Genomic DNA, 26,586 nt, shown 5'->3' with positions numbered 1-26,586 from the left:
ATTTATTGCCCTGGCCACATCTGCAGTCCTCATGCCTCCTTGCAGCATGTCTAAGGCACGTTCACACAGATGAGCAGGGACCCTGGGTGTTTTTCAGTCAGTAGAAAGGCCTCCTTTTAGTGTCCTAAGTTTTCATAACTGTGACCTTAATTGCCGACCGTCTGTAAGCTGTTAGTGTCTTAACGACCGTTCCACAGGTGCATGCTCATTAATTGTTTATGGTTCATTGAACAAACATGGGAAACAGTGTTTAAACCCTTTACAATGAAGATCTGTGAAGTTATTTGGATTTTTGCAAATTATCTTTGAAAGACAGGGTTCTGAAAAAGGGCTATTTTCTTTTTTTTCAGAGTTTAGATGTTTTGTCACCTACACCTTATAAGTGTGGTTTTACAGGGTCAGCCATAGTTGTACAGCACCCCTGGAGCAAATTAGGGTTAAGTGCCTTGCTCATGGGGCACATAGGGGGAAAAAATTACCTTGTCGGTTCGGCTGTTCGAAACTGTAACCGTTCAGTTACTGGCCCAACGCTCTAACCGCTAGGCTACCGATGTTCATATACTGTAAACAAATCCCTTTATCCAATCTGTGAGCCCCCCCCCCCCCCCCCTCCACACTATCACACATTACAATAGTGATATATTCTTTATGGAGCCAATGAAAGCCCACCCTCTTTCTGAGAATCACCGCTTGTTCAGAGATTCATAGGACATTGTAAATGCACATTAGTGTCTAGAGGCGCTAAACTAACAGGCTACTTATTGTAGTGTAGCGATTTCCTGTAGAGGATTAAGGAGGAGTTTGTCTGGGCTGAAAGCACACCTGTGACATTCCTTTGGTAGTGTTTAGAAGCTGCAGCTGGGTCCAGTTTCCTCTCCTGCTCTGCCCTTTTCAGGACCTTTCAGGAGCCTCCTTTATGAAGCGGTCTGTTGGCTAATATATTGAGTTACCATTGACTTTTAAACTGTAACTTATGGGTAAACAAACTTCAACCATAGACCATAGGCAAGTGGTGAACTGAGGGTAAACCTGGTTGCAGTTAGGGCTGAGTGATACGGCCTAAAAGTCATATCTAAAAATACATTTTTCCCCTCTAAATAAGCTTTGTTGTACAATTTTAAAGGTCAAATACACTGCATTTTAAAACTGTCAGCAATACTGTCATACCTAGACTGAATCTACACTCCGGTCAAAAGTTTTATAACACCTACTCATTCAATGGTTTTTCTTTATTTAGACTATTTTCTACATTGTAGAATAATAGTGAAGACAACACTATGAAATAACACACATGGAATCATGCAGTAACCATAAAAGTCTTAAACGAATCAAAATATATTTTATATTTGAGATTCTTCAAATATCCACCATTTGGCTTAGCACACTCTTGGCATTCTCTCAACCAGCTTCATGAGGTAGTCACCTGCAATGAATTTCAATTAACAGGTTTGCCTTGTTAATTTGTGGAATTTCTTTCCTTCTTAATTCGTTTGAGCCAATCAGTTGTTTAACCTTTTATTTAACTAGGCAAGTCAGTTAAGAACAAATTCTTATTTATGACGGCCTACCCCTACCAAACCCGAATGACGCTGGACCATCATTCAAGAAACAGAGCTGCATTAGGTAGTTTGTAATGTTGGTCTAAAGAACATTAAAACAGGATTTCTGTCTGCAGAGAAAATAGAGGAGTGGATGTTTCTCTCTTTTTCTAATGTAAAGCTGTGCATTAGCTTAACTTGCACCACTGTATGCCATTATGGTGCTATAAGGGCAATTCCACTTGAGTGACATTTCCCGGTGTGCTGTCCTCTCGTGGAGGGGAGAACGGACCTAGCTCCTCAGACCACGGCCATTTGACTGGTACACCTAATTGACTTGAATGGGAATGGCCATTCTAGTAATTCTATGGGACTATCTGCACATTTCTGCTCATTGCTCATTCTAAAGCAGCCCTGGTTTGGCACAGCTACCCTGCTTTACTCTGACCCTGGGTACTTCTCATTTGGCACGGTAGATAATATTCTGTACAGAGGAAGCCATTCCTCTGAGTGATACTGAAGGAATGTGATGTGAGTGAAAGTATTTGGGAAACACCCGACCCTGGGTTATTGTGTCAATGCATGAGAGAGAAGGCCTAGCTTTGGCTGCCAACTTTCTTTCTCCATTCTTTGTGGTTCAGGGCTTTGTCCAAGTTGCCTATCTGTGCGGACATGTGACCTTGACTATCAGATTATGTAGCACAAGCACTTCGCTACACCTGCAATAACATCTGCTAAGTATGTTTACTGTATGTGACCAATATAATTTGATTTGGTTATGCTCCTAGTTGATGTTCAGATGTTTAATCAAGTCTTTGTAATGCTGTTGGCCATGCCATGTTGAGGCTTTGGGGCCAGCTATGCCTGATTCTTAATGACGGTTGGAGGGGGAGGGAAGTGTTTGATTGTTAGAGTAGGATATGTCCACTTGTCCAGCTGCCTATAATTGTCTGACAGATTCGTAGCCTGGCATACAAATGATTTTGCTACGTGTTACTGTTTCAAACAATAGTTCAGTGCCGTGTTTGGCCTGGTTTAAACGGCTACCAGATTGTCTTCCTCATCTCTTTTCCAGAGGAAGGCCCTACTTCTAAAAGGAACAGATTGTCTCTTATTTTTGGAGCAGATTTTTTTTCCTCCACCCCCCTGTTCTCCTGAAACCATGAGCTAGCTGTATAGTATTGTAGTCCCTGGCAAGATCCATGACCCAATTTACTGTGGGCTGAGAAGAGGAAGACTGAGCAAGGAGGAATGAGTAGCTAATGTGAGCTGAGAAGAGGAAGATCGAGCAGGGAGGAATGAGTAGCTAATGTAAGCTGAGAAGAGGAAGGAATGAGTAGCTAATGTAAGCTGAGAAGAGGAAGGAATGAGTAGCTAATGTAAGCGGAGAAGAGGAAGGAATGAGTAGCTAATGTAAGCGGAGAAGAGGAAGGAATGAGTAGCTAATGTAAGCGGAGAAGAGGAAGGAATGAGTAGCTAATGTAAGCGGAGAAGAGGAAGGAATGAGTAGCTAATGTAAGCTGAGAAGAGGAAGGAATGAGTAGCTAATGTAAGCGGAGAAGAGGAAGGAATGAGTAGCTAATGTGAGCTGAGAAGAGGAAGGAATGAGTAGCTAATGTGAGCTGAGAAGAGGAAGGAATGAGTAGCTAATGTGAGCTGAGAAGAGGAAGGAATGAGTAGCTAATGTAAGCGGAGAAGAGGAAGGAATGAGTAGCTAATGTAAGCTGAGAAGAGGAAGGAATGAGTAGCTAATGTAAGCGGAGAAGAGGAAGGAATGAGTAGCTAATGTAAGCGGAGAAGAGGAAGGAATGAGTAGCTAATGTAAGCGGAGAAGAGGAAGGAATGAGTAGCTAATGTAAGCTGAGAAGAGGAATACCCAGCAGGGAGGAATGAGTAGCTAATGTGAGCTGAGAAGAGGAAGACCCAGCAGGGAGGAATGAGTAGCTAATGTGTGCTAAGCTCAATAGGCTCTCTTCTTTTCTCTCTCCCCCGGTCAGCCTCTGCACTTTTGAAAGTCTTAATACGCATAAAGAACGTATTGTAAGCTTGCACTGTTCATGCGAGTAGTTTTTAGACAAAGTTAAGTGCGTGATTGGCTTGAGGGTTTGAGTCCCTGATCAACGCTCCGTTTTTTATTTTATTTTAATAACTTGTAATTAGGTTGGCAAATTAGCTCTGACGCTAGCGCCATTAGCCCACTGTGCAGAAATAGAAAGGACAATATTTCACTGTCAACTCTGAGCTCTGGATATGGTACAGACTATTTGTATGGCTCAACATTGAGATAGTCATACCCCTCACACTGTCGTGTCAACTTGAACATAATTGTGGTGGTTCAAATTTTATATTTCCTTTTTTTCCACAGTTCCAGCTTGGTTTAGCTCAGCTTTGTTTTGTTGGCCTCAGTAAGGCTCTCCCTCTCCCTCCCCCTCTCCATCAGACAAGAGCAGGAAATGATTTCAGTTCAGGTCCCTCCTTCCCTCAGACAGACGCTGTAGGGTCCCTCCTTCCCTCAGACAGACGCTGTAAGGTCCCCACGTGTAAGTTGAACAGGTATAAACACACATTTATTCTCATGTCCATCAAATACCTAACCAGCAATAAGTAAAGCTGAACTGTGTTAGTACGCCACTGACAGAATAAGGGAATATGGAAAGTATTATGTATGTGACGTGTATCATGATGTGTGTAATGTACAGTGTCTATTTTGTATACATCAGTACCGGGTGTCTGAGACAATTTTCCCCTTGGGACATTAAAATGAATCCTATCCTATCCCTCTCTGCAGGTGTAATGAGGTGTCTGGTCATGGACAGATAATGGATGTGGAGACAACAACACCGTACTCTGACTTCATCAACTGTGATCGTACAGGCCGCAGGAACGCAGTACCTGACATACAGGGACAGGGGGCAGCAGCCAGCACCAGTGAATTAACCAAAGACATGGAAGGGCTGGACCTGAAGGTGGCGGGTGAGTGTGTGTATAGATAGATATAGCCAGGTGTTTGTGTTCTACATCTTCATTCACTTAGTCAGCATTACCTCATGCCTTCTCTCCCAAGCCATCTCCAATCTATTGACACTTGTGGGCACTTTCTTTGTTTTTAATGGACCATGTTTCCCATATCTTTCAGAAGGAGACTCTGGTGCATCACCAGCCCCTGAGGGTGAAGGGTTGACCAGCCAAGAGGCCCAGGGAGGCGAGGGCCCATCCTAAACCACCTCACAGGAGTGGAGAGCGGGACACTGAGAAGAAGGGACAGAATAAGACAGAGAGGATCTCCTGAATGTCCTGCCTGACTAGACCCTACCCCTCTCCTAACTCAACAGTGATGACATCTCTCACTGTGTAGCTTTGATGGAGCTTTGCTGGTCCAGCTGCATGATCCTTCTCCTTTATCAATTGGCATTGTGGGAAATGTAGTTGACAGAACAGTTGTTGACAAGTAGGACTACATCTGTTCTTGGCCTAGAGATGCTGCTGGGCTACGGTGGTAAAGGAAATGTTCTCACATCACTATGAGAATGTACCAAACTTTGGATCTATGTCTCTCCAGATGTACTGAACACTATCCTTTCTTAGGTTTGGAACAACAATATTTCATCCTATCATCAAAAACGAGCTACGCAGAATCTATAATCATGTTTGCCATTTATTTTGTGTTTATTATTTTACCTTTTGTTTCACAATAATAATTGTAGTATCATATTTATTTCAGATGGTTCTCTGAAACCTTTTGTAATAGTCATTTATTTTCTGTAATAAAATGTTTATGTATCTTCTGTTACGGTATGTGCATACTTCTGCTGTTGGCACAACTGTGATCTTATCTTCAGAATACCATTGCTGCCTGTGGCACTCCTGGAGTCTTTCATTTTCTTCAGTGAAGCTACTTTCTGTGGTCAGAATTTGTACTTTCAGTGGTCAGAATACTGCTAGTGGGATGTATTTAGTTCAAGTAGATGTGCAGTTTTCTATAGATTTTTTGAAACACTGAAGTTAGCCAAGATGTGCCCGTTCAAAGACACCCATCGCTGATGGAAGTTGAATATTTGAGGTTATCATCAATATTTCCTAATGCAGTTTAGTGTACATTGGAGTGGTCACAGGAAGCCAATTTACAGCATATAGGACAGCGCCCTAGCACCTCCAGGTTGTATTTTTTTGATAAAGGAGAAGAAGTGGGATGTTTGAGTGAAGTGGTACTCATGAGCAAGCGCTATGTTCCTGGGTCCAGCGTGTGCTTTTCCAGTAAGATATGCCGTTGCTCTGTAAGAGCTGCCACTCAAGTGGTTTACATTTGAACTAAACTGTCCGTAGTGAGGTAAGGTCCATATTGCAGTTGATTCTGATACTCCTTCAATAATGACAATTTTAAGATGCAAAAGCGTTTTTATTGTAGTTATTGCTCGTATTTTAACGTCATTGTCCTCAATGGAATAAATGTATTAAATGGAACTGCTTTTCAATTAGTAAAATGCAAAAATTACAAAATGTTTCACTAAATCTACCTCTGAGAAAAACCTCTTACAGAAGTTACTCTAAAAACGATAAGACCACTTCAGTAGGCTTTACTCTCCACCAAGTGAGAACAGTACAGCAGTAGATAGAGTACGTCACCTAGTGCTCACAACTAGGACTACAACATTACATTTTTGATCATTTTTGGTATAGAGCTGGTTTACCTGAAGCATTCCCAATTTATTTTAAAATGTGGGGTAAGAACTCTATTTCCACCAAAGGAAATGTAAGTTGTTGGCATGACGATTCAAATAGTCTATACGACCTATCTTACTTGGCAAAGTGGTTGGTGCCTGGGTTGTTGTTGCAGCTCTGATCAGTGCTTAATTTAAAAGCCAGTGTTCTCCACCATTCCATAGGCTTCGTACAACTTGTTAATAAGATCCTTCTTCTCCTTCTCAGGCAAGAAGCTGGAGTTAGCGGAGTTTATGTTCTGAAAAACGAGGTGAATGAGAGACTTATTAAACCTTAAGGGGAGAGTATACTGTAGTATTTAATGGTATTATCAACAGTCGCATAGTATTTCATAGCCTGGTCCTGGATCTGTTTGTGCGGTCTTCCCAACTCCTTTGGTCATTAATTGTCATGTTAACAACCATAGGATTTAGCTATTCAGCATAAACAGATCTGGGACCAGGCTAAATATTGAATGGTATTGAGCTGCCAAGCCAAATAGGAAGAGTTGAAATGTGTTTTCTTACCAGTCTCTTGAATTCCTCCTCGGTGAAGCCCATGTAGTTCTGGGCAGTGCTGTAGTCTAAGTGCAGGGTGGAGTTGAAAATCAAAGGGTCGTCTGTGTTCAGGGAGTAGTTGGCCTTATCCTTTCTGAAGCTACACACACACACACAACATTCAGAGGGGAAAAGTAAACCCAGACAAAAATGAAACGGTTAAAAAAAGGTATTGTTTCCAAACGCCTGTTACAATCTTTATGGTGTTGGGTTGTTGAAACTTTATCGGAAGTATCATTCATAGAATATGATGAGTAGTGAAAGATGGCTTTACGTGATGACAGGATGCTTGGTGAAGTCTGGATCACAGGCTCCAGTCAGTTTGCTGGATATGGGACACACCTGAAAATCACACGGCATTCCTTCCTTACAGAACAGTAGCCTTGTCTGCCAGGATTCTAGGCTGTAGTTGGACACATGGCTAGGGAAGGAGACTAGTTCTTGGTTGCCTCCCAATAAACTCTCCTTCCTCCTGAAGTGTGCACATGTTCACTACTCCCCACAAGTTTAAAATAATTGTGTTGGCTATGGGGATTTTCCATATACAGTGCATTCGGAAAAGTATTCAGACTCCATGACTTTTTCCACATTTTGTTACGTTACAGCCTTATTCTAAAATAGATTAAATGAATTTGTTCCTCAATCTACACACAATACTCTATAATGACAAACTGTAAATACCTTGGAAAAGCACACACCTGTCAGAGCAAAAACCAAGCCATGAGGTGGAAGGAATTGTCCATAGAGCTCTGAGACAGGATTGTGTCAAGGTAGAGATTTGGGGATGGGTACCAAAACAATTCTGCAGCATTGAAGGTCCTCTGTGGAGATGGAAGAACCTTCGGGAAGGACAACCATCTCTGCAGCACTCCACGAATCAGGCCTTTATGGCAGAGTGGTAGACGGAAGCCACTCCTCAGTAAAAGGCACATGACCGCCCACTTGGAGTTTGCCAAAAGGCACCTAAAGGACTATCAGACCATGAGAAACAAGATTCTCTGTTCTGATGAAACCAAGATTGAACTCTTTGGCCTGAATGCCACGCGTCACGTCTGGAGGAAACCTGGCACCATCCCTACAGTGAAGCATGGTGGTGGCAGCATCATGCTGTTGGGATGTTTTTCAGCAGCAGGGACTAGGAGTCTAGTCCGGATCGAGGGAAATATGAACGGAGTAAAGTACAGAGAGATCCTTGATGAAAACCTGCTCAGGACCTCAGACTGGGGCGATGGTTCACCTTCCAACAGGACAATGACCCTAAGCACACAGTTAAGACAACACAGGAGTGGCTTCGGGACAAGTCTCTGAATGTCCTTGAGTTGCCCAGCCAGAGCCCGGACTTGAACCCGATCGAACATCTCTGGAGAGACATGAAAATAGCTGTGCAGCGACGTTCCCCATCCAACCTGATCGCTTGAGAGGATCTGCAGAGAAGAATGGGATTAACTCCCCAAATACAAGTGTGCCACGCTTGTAGCGTCATACCCAAGAAGGTGTAATCGCTGCCAAATGTGCTTCAACAAAGTACTGAGTAAAGGGGGTCCGAATGCTTTTGTAAATTAGTATTAGTTCAAAAAAATATATATATATACATTTGCAACAATTTCTAAAAACCTGTTTAATCTATTTTAGAATAAGGCTGTAACATTATAAAAAGTGAAAAAAAAAGGTCTGAATACTTTCCGAATGCACTGTACCAGTAATTTTACTTTCAAATCCATGTAAGAAAGTAGACCCTTTGGGAGAAAGGAGCTATTAATTGGGACACAACGCTTGTGTAATGTCTCTTCATGACCACCAGAGGTCATTGCACTAGCCGCCTTCATGGTAGGAAAAGGCTATTAGTCCACAACCTGATGCCCAAACCAATATTTTATTTCATAAAAGTATTAAAATTAGGTTAAGGTTAGGGTCGGGGTTAAGGATTTGGTTAGGGTTAACGTAAAGGTCACTTTTTAGGTTTTTGCTAGTCGGTTTAAGCAATCTATTTATCTTGTTTTATGAGGTATGCTCATACATCATGTAATATTCTGTGTGTACGAAGTCTAATGTTACTTTACATTACAGGTGAAATATAAATGTGTACGTTCTTACCTCAAAATGCATATTCTGCTCCAGGAGTTGTTTGTACAGCACTTGGTCCTCCAGTATGTTGTAGCCATGTCCTATTCTCTCTGCTTTCAGGACCTCCACAGCCTGAAGAAGTCATGAGATATGTGTCATCAGTTTTGTCAAAATTTTGTCAAAATCCTCTCACGAACAGAACTACTGGCTATTCCTGGCAACGTGCTGTCTTTGGTTGCATAGTTGCCTGACATTTTAGAAATATGGCTTTCATATAAAGTAATTCACATAGGCCAGTGAAGAATTCCAGGGTGACGTGATATTGGATAGTGCTGAACAGACTAGTGCGCTCTGTGTACTCAGTAGTTTTACTTGTTTCTATCTGACAAACAAACCGTATTCACGTTCTTATAAAAGAGGAGATATGTTTTCACAATGCAGTGTCACTTATAACATGATAACAGTTCAGTGAGAGACGTCATGACGTACACTACCAGGCAAAATTTGACACACCTACTCATTCAAGTGTTTCTTTATTTGTATTATTTTCACCATGTGTAGAATAATGGTGAAGACATCAATACTATGGAATCATGTGGTAACTGAAAGTGTACAACAAAAAATGTTTTAGATTCTTCAAAGTAACCACCCTTTGCCTTGATGACAGCTTTGCATACTCTTGGCATTCGCTCAACCAGCTTCACCTGGAATGCTTTCCCAACAGTCTTGAAGGAGTTCCCACATATGCTGAGCACTTGTTGGCTGCTTTTCCTTCACTCTGCGGTCCAACTTATCCCAAACCATCTCAATTGGGTTGAGGTTGGGTTATTGTGGAGGCCTGGTCATCTGATGCAGCACTTATCACTCTCTTTCTTGGTCAGATAGCCCTTATATTGGAAGTGTGTTTTTGGTCTTTGTCCTGATGAACAACAAAGGATAGTCCCACTCAGCGCACCCCAGATGGGATGGCTTATTGCTTGTTAGCATGCTGGTTAAGTGTACCTTGAATTCTAAGTAAACCAGTGTCACTAGCAAAGCACCATCACACTTCCTCTTCCATGCTTCATGGTGGGAACAACACATGCATGGATTATCTGTTCACCTACTCTGCGTCTTACAAAGATACAGCGGTTGGAACCAAAAATCTCACATTTGGACTCATCAGACCAAAAGACAGTTCTCCACCGGTCTAATGTCCGTTGCTTGTGTTTCTTGGCCCAAGCAAGTCTCTTCTTATTGGTGTCCTTTAGTAGTGGTTTCTTTGCAGCAATTCGATCATGAAGTCACGCAGTCTCTTCTGAACAGTTGATGTTGAGATGTCTGTTACTTGAACTCTGTGAAGCATTTATTTGGGCTGCAATCTGAGGTGTAGTCAATTGCTTATTTCTGAAGCTGGTAACTCTAATGAACTTATGCTCTGCAGCAGAATAACTCTGGGTCTTCCTTTCCTGTAGCGGTCATCATGAGTGCCATTTTCATCATAGTGCCCCTACTTTGTCACAACACAACTGATTGGCTCAAACGCATTAAGAAGGAAAGAAATGACCACAAATTCACTTTTAACAAGGCACACGTGTTAATTTAAATGCATTCCAGGTGACTACATCATGAAGCTGGTTGAGAGAATGCCAAGCGTGTGCAAAGCTGTCATCAAGTTAAAGGGTGGCTACTTTGAAGAATCTCAAATATAAAATATATTTTGATTTGTCTTAACACGTTTTTTGTTTACATGAGTCTGTGTTATTTCATAGCTTTGATGTCTTCACTATAGAATAATAATGTAGAAAATAGTACAAATAAAGAAACTCTTGAATGAGTAGATGTGTCCAAACTTTTGACTGGTACTGTAGGTGTTGCTGTTGTGTGTTGAGAAGTAGAGAAAGTCTTCGGTCAAGTTGAACTGTCAAATAAATATTTAATATTCCCCAAAGGCTGTACAAGGAAAGGGAAGCTCACCTCTTTCACCACAGAGGCAGGGCCTACCTCTCCAGCATGGACTGTTCTGTGGACCCCACATCTCTCAGCTTCCTGTCAACAAGGTCACTCACATCAACACCAAGTTAACATGAGAAACATCTGGCTTTGACAGTTAGTCCCGACTGAAATACCTTCCATTGTCTTGAAACTGTCATTATACATGGATGAACATAGTCATAACATGATTCCAAGAGCCCATGCTTCGGTAAAGAGAATGCATTATTTTTTGCCAAAGGCTTGATTGGTAAGATTTGCATCTCACCAACATTTGAGAAAGCTTAGAATTTAAGACCTCTGAATTTAGAGCTTGTACAGTTATAACTGTCTGTATTAGTATCAGCGTGGCACTCTACTAAGAGCACGTTAATTCTCCGACTCCTAGTGTTTGGAAATGGACTTCTTCACACTAATAATTTAAACAGATGTTAACATGTCCACATTCATCACTTCAGCCGCTGGTTGACCTTACCACAGTGTTCCCAGATGTTATCCTGGGGGGAATGATTGAATGGCTGTGTGTTTAATTCAGGAACCACCAGAGATAGAACAAACTACGCAGTTGAAACACTTAAGTGGCATACTTTGGACAAATTGCCTAAATTTGGTCATCATGAACATGGTGAATAGTTTCACTGATTCAGTTATTGCTCTTGAGAGAGTTTTCTGTTGCAAGAAATTGCAGACCTTCAACTGTCTGTCTAAAGCGACCTTTAAGTCTCCATTTATGGGTATATGTATAGAGAGTTGATGAGTTATAATGATAAGGTGTAAATTATTGGCTAGTTATAAAACAAATCAACCAATTGTAGGCCTTTTAAGGTCTGAAGTTCTGCAATAGCCCCAATAAAGATTGGTTGTACTTTAACTCTACTATCTGGCAACGGGTAGCCAACAGTGTCAAATGTCACAAATTTGAAATTCTTGTGCAAGTTGGAGGGTGATCTGCCACCTTTTTAAGCAATAAAAATGAGCATGGTATGCTGCATGACAGCGTTCAGTAGGAAAGTGGTTAGCGTCATATCCTGTTGAGGCTAGCTATTGTCTTGTATCGTGGCCATGAACCATGCATGCATGGAACAGTTACCTACAGCACATACAGAATGAATTGGACACGAGGGTTCAAAGTTGGGCAGTGGTAAGTTACCTCATAGGCCATCCTGTGTCCTGGGTAGGCCTCACAGTTGAGTGACTCGTCTCCTGCCAGATCAATAGCCACCACTCCATCCTTCTTGTACTTCTTACACAACTCCACCACGTCCTTGGACCAGCCTGCGCAACGCAACAACCCAGTGTGGTCAAAGACCCAGAGACAGGTCGTTTTAAAATGCAGGATGTTTGATTTGTGTGGAGGTTATCTGAATATCTGCTGCTACGAATGAGAGACATTGTGAATCATGTCAAGCATCTCCGTGAAAGCTAGTGTAAAGCAATGGTTGTAAAGGTCAAATTGTTCAGTTCCAAACTTAATGTTAACAAAAGCAGAACAAAATTCCAAAAAACAAAATACTGACAACAGAAAACTGTTCACTGGAATGTTTGCCTAAAATAGTCACTTGTATTTTGTTGCATGTAATAACAAAAACAGATACTATGCTCTGTGAAGTCAGAAAGTTACATATAACCAAATTCCTTTACTGCTGGGACTATTCTGGACTGTAACATAGGAGATTTGGCTTGCAATTTTTCATTCAGTGATACATTACACAAATGAGCCCCTTTTTACTGTCTGCATTAGGGTCAGCAAATGGTGACATTAGCTAAGGAGAAAACTCAATAAGCACAGCATCACACCTCCTCACATTTAGATCAACATCATTGAGTGGTGTTAAACAAGACATAGTCAGACGATGCCCAAAACAGGAAGTATAGCGAGTATTTTTGACTGGGAGATGTTTGGCCTGCAACTTAGTGTGATGAGGATCACAGACAGAGGACTACGGACAGGAAAACAGACAGAGGCAGACAATAAGGAGGGGCTGTGTTGGGCCAGACAGACAGGACAGGACCGTGAGGGCATTACTTGGCATGTGGCGCATGCAGCACAGAATGGACCTGGCTATGATGTTGAATGCCTTCTCTCCCTCGGCCAGACCCTGGTTCACCAAGCAAACAACCTCATCTGGGCTCAAGTCACCTCTGGGGGAAGAGAGAGTGAAATCAACACACAGAGAACTCTTCAATGCATTGCGATGTCACATTTTTTTTTTTTATCTCTAAGAACAGATACCTACATGAACAATACAAGACTGCAATCGGAGAGCACAAGTAACTCAAAGAACTGTATTGCGCATGTCCATATAGTAATTAGACATCAATCACACATACAGTATGTTTAAAAGGCACGCTTTTCTGTCATCTACTTTACCGGATCAGAAACATATAGTATCATCCACGTACTCTTTTTGGTTCCATGGAATGGGTTCTACGTCAGTGTTAGCCAGAAAGTGTGGGCTGTATCTGACTTCAACGTAGATCACCCCCTCTTTGGCTTTGTCCTCCACAAACTCATAGGCTATCCTCTTGATCGCCTCTCTGTCACCACTGGAAAGTTCACAGAAATTCAGAGGAAGCCCAAGAGAAACAAGATAAATATTTACTCAACTATGGCAGATAATGAATAGTATTAGTCACCAGCAAAGGCCCTACATTTGCTTTAGATTTCATCACATAATGTTCATCCAGTTACAAATGAAGATGTTGGAAGAAGCTATATTTCAATTTACGACATGTAAAATACAGGAAACGTTCTAGGAACAGCCCATTGTTCTTTGCGTCTCTTCCCTCTTGGCCTGCAGGGTTAGTACTGGGTATTACAGGTTTAGTAACAGGGTATTGCAGGGTTAGTAACAGGGTATTACAGGGTTAGTACTGGGTATTACATGGTATTACTACATGGTAGAAGTGTTTCTCTAAATGACAGGAGGGTAATCTGATGGTAAATCCTCAGCACGCCACGCCAGGAGGACTATTACTGTCACAGAGAGAGCCAAGTGGCTGAACCAATGCTCCCTGTGACCCCTGACCTGAACTTGACTGGCACTGCTACTGCTAATATGACTAACTGTCAGCAGGAGAATATGACTATCATTATCCCTGTATGATAATGAAGGTAAAGGATATAAGATCAGCCTGTGGACAGTATTTGAGGGATGACATAGGGCAGGGACCACCAATTACATTAAGGGCCAATTCTTTTTTGAGTGGATGGTCCTGGGGCCGGAACATAATTATAAATAATTTGTAGACCTACACTGCAAATTGACTGCAAGAAGCCCAAACATATATAGTGTTTGACATATTTCCTAAATTAAAATAACTTTGAGCTGATTTCCTGGGGATTTTACAGCCATTTATGTCCAACAACAAAAATCATTATTTATATATATATATGTTTTACTAATTTGGCTTGAGTTCCACCTATTTGGAACCCTGACATAGGGAATGATAGAATATTATAGTCATTTTCATTTGATTTTGATTTTGAGTGCATATCATTCTGTTTTATAGTAGACATTTCTGTAAAAGTCCCCGTGGAGCAATGGGTATTCTGGTTGGAGGGGTGGGAAATGTCTGCAAACTCAGTGGGACAGATATATCCAGCATCAATTCCCTTTGTTGCTTTTTGACTTAACAAAGTTTCTGTTTCACATCACGATTGGAAAACAGACCAGCATTTACACTAGACGTGAATGCCTGTTTCTAACATGCCTGGTCTGAATGCTTGTTGTCTCTCCCTCCGACCCCGTGACCCCCCTCTGTGCCGGTCTATCCGCCAACGCACACAACAATTCTGCATGAGCCAAACACAGCTAGCGAGTTCCCCATGTTGTTGTTGCATCTGGTGCTTCCCCCCTACACGACAACACAGCTTTTCAGTTATGCTTCATTCAGCATAACTGACAGCTAGCAGCTTCCCTGGCTGCTATTACAAACCATCATTGGGTCTTTTCATACTTGTTGTGGGCAGTGGTGTAAAGTACTTAATTAAAAATAATTTAAAGTATTGTAGTAATTCGTTTTTTGGGGTATCTGTACTTACTTATCTGTACTTACTATTTATACTTTTGCTCCCCTACATTCCTAATGAAAATAATGTGCTTTTTTACTTCATACATTTTCCCTGACACCCATAAATACTTGTTACATTTCGAATGCTTAGCAGAATAGGAAAATGGTCCAATTCACGTACTTATTAAGTGAACATCTCTGCTCATCCCTACTGCTTCTGATCTGGCGGACTCACTCGAGCGTGCCTCTGGCTATCCGTAAATTAAAATAAGAAAATTGTGCAGTCTGGTTTGCTTAATATAAGGAACGTGAAATTCTTTATACTTTTTGCTTTTGATTCTTAAGTATATTTTGGCGATTACATTTACTTTTGATACTTAAGTATATTAAAAACCACATACTTTTAGTAGTAGTAGTATTTTACTGGGTGACTTTCACTTTTACTTGAGTCATTTTCTATGAAGGCATCTTTACTTTTACTCAAGTATGACAATTGGGTACTTTTTCCACCACTGGTTGTGGAAAGTTACTGGTTAGTCTGGTATGGAGCTGAACCATCACAGAAAATGTTGTATTTTAATACATTGTTTAGTTTCAGCAGTGGGTGAGATTTGAGTTTAGATTTTACTATGATTGTTGCTTTTTTTCAAAAGTACCATCTTGGCGTAAAAATGTGAAATATGTTGATAGCTTTAGGGTTAAATATAAGCTAGTATTGTAATGGGAACGATATCTATAACGACCAATTAGACACTGTAAATTCAGTTGGTTGCCACAGACATACCTGCCTGCATCATGACCTGCTCCTGCATTACATCCACTCAGTAACCAGGAAGAAGACCAATCAAGACTGGTCTTAAGTGTTCTTTAAAAGCTTGTTGATTGCATTGCTGGCAACAACACCAATTCATCGCGGTCATATAGAGTACATAGACTCTCAACTTCCAACACCATGTAACTGTTGGTAACAGAAATGTTTGTGTTTGCCACTTTTAACTGCACACTTTTTGTTTGTGTACATGGATTTTAGAATGTCGTATGTTTTTCCCCCAACACCACTTTACATCAATTTGTATTGCAGACCCTCATGCCAAATTGAGTCAAAATATTTGTTTAAATCAACAAAGCATGAGAAGACTTTGCCTTTGTTTTGGTTTGTTTGTCAATTAGGGTGAATACGTGGTCTGTCGTACGGTAATTTGGTAAAAAGCCAATATGACATTTGCACAGTACACTGTTTTCACTGAGGAAATGTATGAGTCTGCTGTTAATGATGAGGCAGAGGATGTTCCCAAGGTTGCTGTTGACGCATATCCCAGGGTAGTTATTGGGGTTAAATTTGTCTCCACTTTTGTTGATTGGGGAAGATGCTAGAGCTAAGGATGATGTTAAAGAGTTTAAGTATAGCCAATTGGAATTTGTGGTCTGTATATTTTATAATTTAATTGAGGATACCACCAACACCACAGGCCTTTTCGGGTTGGAGGGTTTGTATTTTGTCCTGTAGTTCATTCAATGTAACTGGAGAATCCAGTGGGTTATGGTAGTCTTTAAAACGTCTTAGGGCTGAGATCCCGCTAAACGGGATCGATATGACAACAGCCAGTGAAAGTGCAGGGCGCCAAATTCAAAACAACAGAAATCCCATAATTAAAATTCCTGAAACATAGAAGTATTTCACACCATTTTAAAGATAAACTTCTTGTTAATCCCACCACAGTGTCCGATTTCAATTAGGCTTAATGTTATTATGTTAGGTCAGAGCCAAGTCACAGAAAAACTGTTATGGGATTTTTATCAATAATGACTAAATGAGGTATACTGCACTATAACTGGTAAGAATTCTACCCTGTCTTTCTTGTAGTATTAAATAATGTTTGTCCATTAGGAAGGGGTTATATGGCATGTACCTAGGAAGAAAGGAATGTATGTGGAGATAAGAGAGGACAGGGAGGGCTCCTCCAGAGTTATGGTGTCTGGGGGAGCCTGGAACGGTCAGTTGAGGGGTTATAAACTGTGGTTAGACTCATGAGAAAATCCATGTTTGTGTGTATGTGTGTGCGTAGTTTAGGATGATATAAGAAGGAATGGATTTGTGAAAACTTTGGAGCTCTCGCAAATAAATTGGAACCTGATCAATTGTGAGCTGGGAATTCTGTCTGTTTTATTTAAGACCAGAACTTTACAAACTCTGGGTATCAGACAGATAAATATAATTGGAATTTATGAACACTGATTAAATAATTACTTGACAAAAACACAGCCATTTGTCCAGCCAAAGAGAGGAGTCACAAAAATCTGAAAGAGATAAAATGAATCACTAACCTTTGATGATCTTCATCAGATGACCCTCATAGGACTTCATGTTACATAATACACGTATGTTTTGTTCGATAAAGTTAATATTTATATAAAAAAATCTCAGTATACATCGGCGCGTTATGTTCAGTAGTTCCAAAAACATCCGGTGATTCTGCAGAGAGCCACATCAATTTACAGAAATACTCATAATAAATGTTGATGAAAATACAAGTGGTACGCATGGAACTTTAGATACACTTCTCCTTAATGCCACCACTGTGTTGAATTTCAAAAAAGCTTTAGGGAAAAAGCAAACCATGCAATAATATGAGTACGGCGCTCAGAGACCAAACAAGCCAAAAAGATATCCGCCATATTGTGCAGTCAACAGAAGTCAGAAATAACATTATAAATATTCATTTACCTTTGATGATCTTCTTCAGAATGCACTCCCATGAATCCCAGTTCCACAATAAATGTTTGTTTTGTTCGATAATGTCAATCATTTATGTCCAAATAGCTACTTTTTTTTGTGCATTTGGTAAACAAATCCAAACTCACAAAGCGCATTCACTAGGAGCAGACGAAATGTCAAAAAGTTCCGTTACAGTCCATAGAAACATGTCAAACGATGCATAGAATCAATCTTCAGGATGTTTTTAACATAAATCTTCAATAATGTTCCAACCGGAGAATTCCTTTGTCTTCAGAAATGCGAGCTAGCGTCACGAGCTTGTGGCACTCTGCCAGACCACCGTCTCAAAGAGCCCTTATGAGCCCCTCCTTTACAGTAGAAGCATCAAACAAGGTTCTGAAGACTGTTGACATCTAGTGGAAGCCTTAGGAAGTGCAACATGACCAATATCCCACTGTATCTTCAATAGGGAATGAGTTGAAAAAAGGACCAACCTCAGATTTCCCACTTCCTGGTTGGATTTTTTCTCAGGTTTTTGCCTGCCATATGAGTTCTGTTATACTCACAGACATCATTCAAACAGTTTTAGAAACTTCAGAGTGTTTTCTATCCACATATACTAATAATATGCATATATTAGCAACTGGGACTGGGTAGCAGGCAGTTTACTCTGGGCACCTTATTCATCCAAGCTACTCAATACTGCCCCCAGCCATGAGAAGTTAATTCTAAGATTTGTATTTGGTAATGTATATGTTTTTGCTGTTTGTTCTTTGTTATAGGGCCAAAAAGATTGGAGAAGTGGTTTACCCATACATCTCCGTTTTGGATAGATAACTCTTTGTGTTTGTGTCTCTCTCTACCCTGTGTGTGTCTCTCCCTCTCTCTTGAGACCCTCCAATCCTGTAACACTACCAGTATGAAGGAAACTAACCGTGACCCTCATTTATTAAGATATTTGTCAAACTCTCACTCTTGAGTTTGACGTCCCTAGCTTGTTCACAGATGTTTTTTTGCTGTCTTACCAATTCCTATGGTCATTGTTATACTATTGGCACAAATAGATCTAGGTCCATGAAAACCCCCCTCTGTGATAATGATAAGAAAACCCCTTCCAGCATCGGGAAACACCCTTCCTGCACCGCTAGCTGATGTGGGCTAGTTGATCTGGACATTTCTGACAAGTTATAAATATCTCTCTAAGGTATGCAATGACTAACATGACAAGAGGAACTGGTGATGCACTACCCAATTTCAAATTGTAAATTCTACTATTACAACTTTCAAGAGTGAGTTGAAAGCCGGACAGAGTTCCTTAAAAAAAGGTGGTTTACAGTTTGGGAATGTAAATTAAACCAAAAGCTCAGGTACAGTAGTCAGCATCTAATTATCTCATATCTATCTTTATGTTCAGGGTACTTACGCAATGACGTGCATGTACTCTGCGAACTTGCCGAGGAACTCTGTGAGCGTGGCAGGCTGGTGCACCACACAAATATGTGTCATCTCCTTCACTGTGCCTGCAGGCAGGGTAATCCCACGTCGCCTGAGACAGACAGAGGACTTTAAAAGTACAATCAGCAATATTTAGCTACAGCTGTTCAATGTTAATTTCTCTAGGCTGAAAATGAAAGGAGACAAGGCATTTGCCATTAGGGCCCCTAGACTTTGAAATGGTCTGCCAGATTTAGTGCCTCTTTTTAAATCTCTGTTGAAGACAACCTTTTATGAAGATGCTTTTAATATATGATTAATATATGATTTTAATGAAATTTATTTTTTTACTATATTTTTTTACTCTCTTTGTTTGTTTCTTAGTACTTTTAATTGATTATTTTATGTGAATCACTTTGTTATTTGTATTGAAAAGCACTATACAAATAAAAGTATTATTATTATTCCAATTAATGATATTATGGACATTAAAGACATTTGCTAGTTCAAAAAGAGCACCATAACTAGACCTACATGTTCCAAACACAAACACTGAAAGAACATCATATGTCAATTGAACCTAACAGACTTCTTGTGAAGGGTAATAGGCAATTCATGATTCAAGAGAACTGGCATAACCAATTTTAACACATTATTTAACTAAAAGAAAAATGCTAAGAACTCAACAGGTTTATGAACTTACTTGGCAACGTCTAGGATCGTCTCCACTCGGATAGCGCCATCAAGATGCACATGCAGCTCAATCTGAAGATAAAAATATGACAAAATAAAATACAGTGTAGACATTGTTAATGTTGTAAATGACTATTGTAGTTGGAAACAGCTGATGTTTTATGGAATATCTACATAGGCGTACAGAGGCCCATTATCAGCAACCATCACTTCATCACTTCTGTGTTCCAATGGCACGTTGTGTTAGCTAATCCAAGTTTACCATTTTAAAAGGCTAATTGATCATTAGAAAACCCTTTTGCAATTATGTTAGCACAGCTGAAAACGATTGTTCTGATTAAAGAAGCAATAAAACTGGACTTCTTTAGACTAGTTGAGTATCTGGAGAATCAGCATTTGTTGGTTCGATTACAGGCTCAAAATGGCCAGAAACAAAAAACTTTCTTCTGAAACGCGTCAGTCTATTCTTGTTCTGAGAAATGAAGGCTATTCCATGCAATACATTTCCAAGAAACTGAAGATCTCGTACAATGCTGTGTACAACTCCCTTCACAGAACAAAGTAAACTGGCTCTAACCAGAATAGAAAGAGTGGGAGACCCCGGTGCACAATTGAGCAAGAGGACAAGTACATTAGAGTGTCTAGTTTGAGAAACAGACACCTCACCTGCCTCTTTGCTTGACATCATGGGAAAATCAAAAGAAATCAGCCAAGACCTCAGAAAACAATTGTAGACCTCCACAAGTCTAGTTCATCCTTGGGAGCAATTTCCAAATGCCTGGAGGTACCATGTTCATCTATATAAACAATAGTACGCAAGTATAAACACGGGACCATGCAGCCATCATAAAGCTCAGGAAGGAGATGCGTTCTGTCTCCTAGAGATGAATGTACTTTGGTGCGAAAAGTGCAAAACAATCCCAGAACAACAGCAAAGGACTCTGTGAAGATGCTGGAGGAAACAGGTACTAAAGTATATTTTTTCACAGTAAAATGAGTCCTCTATTGACATAACCTGAAAGGCTGCTCAGCAAGGAAGAAGCCACTGCTCCAAAACTGCCATAAAAAAGCCAGGCTACGGTTTGCAACTGCACATGGGGACAAATATCGTACATTTTGGAGAAATGTCCTCTGGTCTGATGAAACAAAAATAGAACTGTTTGGCCATAGTGACTGTGATTATGTTTGGAGGAAAAAGGGGGATGCTTGCAAGCTGAAGAACACCATCCCAACCGTGAAGCACAGGGGTATCATGTTGTTGGGGTGCTTTGCTGCAGGAGGGACTGGAGCACTTCACAAAATGGATGGCATCATGAGGAAGAAAAATTATGTGGATACATTGAAGCAACATCTCAAGGACGTTAAAGCTTGGTCGCAAATGGGTCTTTCAAATGGACAATGACCCCAAGCATACTTCCAAAGTTGTGGAAAATGGCTTAAGGACAAAAAAGCCCTGACCTCAAATCTATAAAAAATTTGTTAGCAGAACTGAAAAAGTGTGTGGGAGCAAGGAGGCCTACAACCTGACTCAATTACACCAGCTCTGTCAGGAGGAATGGGCCAAAATTCACCCAACTTATTGTGGGAAGCTTGTGGAAGGCTACCTGAAATGTTTGACCCAAGTTAAACAATTTAAAGGCAATGCTACCAAATACTAATTGAGTGTATGTAAACTTCTGACCCACTGGGAATGTGATGAACGGAATAACAGCTGAAATAAATCATTCTCTCTACTAGTATTCTGACATTTCACATTCTTAAAATAAAGTGGTGATCCTAACTGACCTAAAACAGGGATTTTTTACTAGGATTAAATGTCAGGAATTGTGAAAAACTGAGCTTAAATGTACTTAGCCAGCAGCATACCACACTGCTGGCTTGCTTCTGAAGCTAAGCAGGGTTGGTCCTGGTCAGTCCCTGGATGGGAGACCAGATTCTACTGGAAGTGGAGTTGGAGGGCCAGTAGGAAGCACTCTTTCCTCTGGTCTAAAAAATATTCCAATACCCCAGGGGACACTGCCCTGTGTAGGGTGCTATCTTTCGGATGGGATGTTAAACGGATGTCCTGACTTTCTGCGGTCATTAAAGATCCCGTGGCACATCGTAAGAGTAGGGGTGTTAACCCCGGTGTCCTGGCTAAATTCCCAATCTGGCCATCAAACCATCACGGTCACCTAATAATACAATTGGCTCATCCATCCCCCTCCTCTCCCCTGTAACTATTCCCCAGGTCGTTGCTGCAAATGAGAATGTGTTCTCAGTCAACTTACCTGCTAAAATAACAGATAAATAAAAATAAATAAATTTGGCTAAGGTGGATGTAAACTTCTGACTTCAACTGTATGTGTGTGCCTCCCTGCGTGTGTGTAGAGTCTTGAATTGGACAGTGTTTAAATACATACACAGATCAGGTCTATGACAGCTGTTTCAGTCATTTACAGATGAAGTCATCTTCTGGCATTGTAGTAACAACTCATTTTCTCATGGGCTATTCTTCTGTGGTTTCCTACTTTACTAACCATGACCAATACAAAGCATATAACCTGTTTTTATCTATCAACAGGTATAAATGTAATGGAAGAAACTGTTATTAATCATCTGTGTTCTTGTTGTTATAAATGTGTGTCTATAACAGCACGGCAACCTTATTTTGTTTGTGTCACAGCCATCATTACACAACTTTATGTAACAGCCATGAGGCCAACAGCACGTTTTCACAAAATGCATGCATCATTTTATAGACAATTAATACTCAAACAATGTTACATGTTGTGTAATGTATAGTCATTACATAACTTCATATAGTTATGTTTCTGTTGCATGGATAGCTGAGAGGCTCATCACGCCCCATACATTCAGTTATTGGTAGATAATCAAGATGTTATCAATGACAAAGTCACTCTTCAAGGTTGTCCATCCCTGTTTACTGTATTACTGCACACACACATTACGGTTCTTGTTATCAGCTATCAGCTCCTCGCCCTGTGCATGTTATGCTGACGCAGGACCATAACTCCAAAGAGCACTATTGGTTGTGTGCTATCAGGAAGAGCAGCTTGCTTAACCTTAACCTTACTTTTGGGTAACCAATATTACCATCTACATCAGTTTAAAAAGGCAACACTGAAACAAGTAGAGTAGCCTACTGCTTATAATCAACAGCCAAACTATCTTATTACTGGTGTTTTTGGTGCATTTGTCCACCATTAATATTTAAACAATGGTATATATGTGTTATATAGGCCTACAGTGTCACCCCTTGTCTTTTGATACTCTAAACACAGCCAGTAGTCTTCATGGGCTTGACACATCAAGATATCTGGCTCCACCAGTAAATGCACCTGCCAATCCCACCACCCTGAGCCACCTCTAGCCTTTCGGGGACGCTAGGCGAGATCTGGTCGGGAGACTGTGTTGAAGTTTTAAAGCAATCTGCAAGTATTAATATTTTTGCCATGGGGCGGAGAACATTTAGCAGTTTTAAAGCAAATTTCCGTTCTACACATTGTGTCATGTTCACATGATATATGTGTGAGAGTGACTAAGTAAATCAACATGCCCTGCGTGCCTGGTTGGTAATTTGGTGATGATTAGGCCTCATACAAGGGTTAGATAGCTGGCTAGACTACCTCACCTAGCAATCTAAAAGCTTTGAGTGACTGACATAAGTGGAAATATACTGATGCTCTAACGTGGTGCCCTACGCCTAGCGCGCTTAGTCTGCCTATAGAAAGAGGCAGCACCACCAATGCTCATCCATAATTACAGTGAAATGTTATCTAATGCTCAACGTGTTACATGCTATGTAAAACCGAAGTGAATGTGAAAATACCACACAACATTTTAGAAAATGTATCAATGGAAAATGCATCTAGTTAGGATCTTCTTAAAACGTTTAGCTAGGTATTGATGCAAATGAACGGAAGTGTGAATGAAGCTACAGGAACGGCCCACAGATGGCACAACATTTCATCAATTGTAGCCTACGCTCCCTTTCTACTTTTCGTTTCTTCTAACCACGTGCTTCCTTGATTTTAGAATTTAGAAACAAATGAAAGAGCGACGTCAAACCCTATCATTACTGAACGAAGTACAGCCTACACGGTGACAAGTTTGAGAAGGAATAATAGGGTAATGAATAAATGGTTACAAAGTGGTTGAGAAGGAGAGTAAACAGGATAATTAATAATTTAATGCAACTGTCATTCTGCCTGATACATTAGTCGTCAAATTCAACTTACCTTTGGTTTGTTAAATACTATTTGTTCAGTGAAGTGTTCTGCCATTGTGAAGGCTCTCCTGTGTCTGCCGGTGAAATTGAAAGTGCTGATAGCACAGAATGAGAGGCGCAACTTCAAGCTTGTCACGCCCAGGACTCGAATAGCGTTCATTACTACCATTATATACATGTCTAGCTCGCATGGGACATGGGACACGCCTTGATCCTACCCCCAACAACAGCATGCAATTAGGCCCATTGTCATAAACGTGCAAGCAAATCGAGTTTATCTACCGTTATACTATAGAAGGTATTGTAACCAGATAATTAGGTCTACAGATACATTTTCACGGTAACAATGTTTCCACGGTGTAACCAGTAGACTAGTTGTGGTGAGTAGGATTAGCAGCATACAGTAGGTTAATCGTTGGCCAAATGCTTAGAGGTTTACCAATGATCTGATTATGGCCTGTCCAGAGCTACTGTAGCCAGACCAAGTCCTACACATCCAGGGAAAGGAGGAAGTGATACATGTAATCAGTTACATGTAATCTGATTACACAAAACAAAAATGTACCTGAATACATTAAAAAAATGATCTCAATATCATATCATTTTTGGGTAACAATTAAATACCTTACTGTGACTGTATCAATTAAAATGGTCAAAAAGAAACAAAAATAGTTTTTTAGCAAATAACAATTTCTCAAGCAAGAATTTTGCCAGGACTGTCTGGGAGTAGTCTGAGTGGGGAGGGGAAAACTGAAAGCTAGCTGTTATTGCTCGATGTAGCAAATCTGACCATAATTCTATCCTCCAGATTCCTGTTTACAAGCAAAAACTAAAGCAGGGATTACCAGTGACTTGCTCAATACGGAAGTGGTCAGATTACGTGGATTCTACGCTACATGACTGTTTTGCTAGAACAGACTGGAATATGTTCTGGGATTCATCCAATGCCATTAAGGAGTATACTACCTCAGTCACCGGCTTCATCAATAAGTGTATTGACGACGTCGTTTCCACAGTGACCGTATGTACATATCCCAACCAGAATCCATGGATTATAGGCATCATCCACACAGAGCTAGAGCTGCCGCTTTCAAGGAGCGGGACAGTAATCCGGACGCTTATAAGAAATCCCGCTTTGCCCTCCTGATGAACCATCAAACAGGCAAAGCATCAATACAGGACTAAGATTGAATCCTACTACACCGGCTCATACGCTCGTCGAATGTGGCAGGGCTTGCAAACTATTACGTATTACATAGGGAAACCCAGCCGCGAGCTACCCAGTGACACGAGCCTACCAGACGAGCTAAATGCATGTTATGCTCGCTTTGAGGCAAGCAACACTGAAGCATGCATAAAAACGCCAGCTGTTCCGGACTACTGTGTGATCACGCTCTCTGTAGACGATGTCAGCAAGACCTTTAAACAGGTCAACATTCACAAAGTCGTGGGGCCAGACGGATTACCAGGACGTCTACTCAAAGCATACGTGGAACAACTGGCAAGTGTCTTTACTGATATTTTCAATTGCTCCCTGACCAAGTCTGTAATACCTACACGTTTTAAGCAGACCATCATAATCCTTGTGCCCAAGAAAGCAAAGGGATCCTGCTTAAATGATTACCGCCCCGTAGCACTCATGTTGGTAGCAAGGAAGTGCTTTGAAAGGCTGGTCACAGATCACATCTAAACCATCATCCCGGAAACCCTAGACCCACTCCAATTCGCATACCGCCCCAACCGATCCACGGTTTACGCAATCTCAATCGCACTCCACACTGCCCTTTCCCACCTGGACAAAAGGAACACCTATTTGAGAATGCTGTTCATTGACTACTGCTCAGCGTTCAACACCATAGTGCCCACAAAGCTCATCACTAAGCTTAGGTCCCTGGGAATAAATACCTCCCCCTGCAACTGGATTCTGGACATCCTGATGGGCCGTCCCCAGGTGGTAAGGGTAAGCAACAACACATCTGCCATGCTGATCCTCAACACGGGGTCCCCTCAGGGGTGCATGCTCAGTCCCCTCCTGTACTCCCTGTTCACCCATGACTGCGTAGCCAGGCACAACTCCTACACCATCATTAAGTTTGCTGATGACACAACAGTGGTAGGCCTGATCACGACAATGATGAAACAGCCTATAGGGAGGAGGTCAGAGACCTGACAGTGTGGTGCTAGGACAACAACCTCTCCCTCAATTTGAGCAAGACAAAGGAGATGATTGTGGACTACAGGAAAAGGAGGGCCGAACAGGCCCCCATTAACATCGAGGGGGCTGTGGTGGAGCCGGTCGAGAGTTTCAAGTTTCTTGGTGTCCACATCACCAACAAACTATCATAGTCCAAACACATCAAGACAGTTGTGAAGAGGGCATGACAACACCGTTCCCCCCTCAGGAGACTGAAAAGATTTGGCATGGGTCCCCAGATCCTCAAAAAGTTTTACAGCTGCACTATCGAGAGCATCCTGACCGGTTGCATCACTGCCTGGTATGTCAACTGCTTGGCATCAGAGGGTAGTGCGTACGGCCCAGTACATCACTGGGGCCAAGCTTCCCGCCATCCAGGACCTATATACTAGGGGAAGCTAGGCAGTGTCAGAGGATGGCCCAAAACATTGTCAAAGACTCCAGTCACTCAAGTTAAGTACTGTTCCCTCTGCTAC

General features: G+C 41.1%; 2 protein-coding genes across 4 annotated transcripts in view; one reads left to right on the top strand and one right to left on the bottom strand.

The window, feature by feature from the left end:
* Positions 1-5,328, top strand: part of LOC110532632 (cAMP-dependent protein kinase inhibitor gamma) — a 35,376-nt gene extending 30,048 nt beyond the window's left edge. For 2 of the 3 annotated variants that reach the window (XM_021616700.2, XM_021616701.2), the window contains exons 2-3: positions 4,327-4,511; positions 4,675-5,328. In XM_021616700.2, coding sequence (XP_021472375.2) covers positions 4,358-4,511; positions 4,675-4,757 — 237 coding nt within the window. In that variant the 5' untranslated portion in view covers positions 4,327-4,357 and the 3' untranslated portion in view covers positions 4,758-5,328. Of the gene's footprint in view, positions 1-4,068; positions 4,092-4,326; positions 4,512-4,674 lie in introns of those variants that run through there. The other variant, XM_036988644.1, reaches the window with a different exon arrangement.
* Positions 5,329-5,918: 590 nt separating this feature from the next.
* Positions 5,919-24,061, bottom strand: LOC110532631 (adenosine deaminase). The gene is made up of 11 exons (XM_021616699.2): positions 23,927-24,061; positions 19,696-19,757; positions 18,982-19,104; positions 13,232-13,375; positions 12,855-12,970; positions 11,979-12,103; positions 10,814-10,885; positions 8,888-8,989; positions 7,068-7,135; positions 6,764-6,893; positions 5,919-6,495 (listed from the first exon to the last, which is right to left on the bottom strand). The coding sequence occupies exons 1-11, from the start codon at positions 23,969-23,971 to the stop codon at positions 6,391-6,393; spliced, it is 1,092 nt and encodes a 363-aa protein (XP_021472374.1). The 5' UTR covers positions 23,972-24,061; the 3' UTR covers positions 5,919-6,390.
* Positions 24,062-26,586: the final 2,525 nt, after the last annotated feature.

This window comes from Oncorhynchus mykiss, chromosome 9, assembly GCF_013265735.2.
Source record: "Oncorhynchus mykiss isolate Arlee chromosome 9, USDA_OmykA_1.1, whole genome shotgun sequence".
Taxonomy (NCBI): Eukaryota; Metazoa; Chordata; class Actinopteri; order Salmoniformes; family Salmonidae; genus Oncorhynchus; species Oncorhynchus mykiss.
This window is presented reverse-complemented; position numbering and strand designations above follow the sequence as displayed.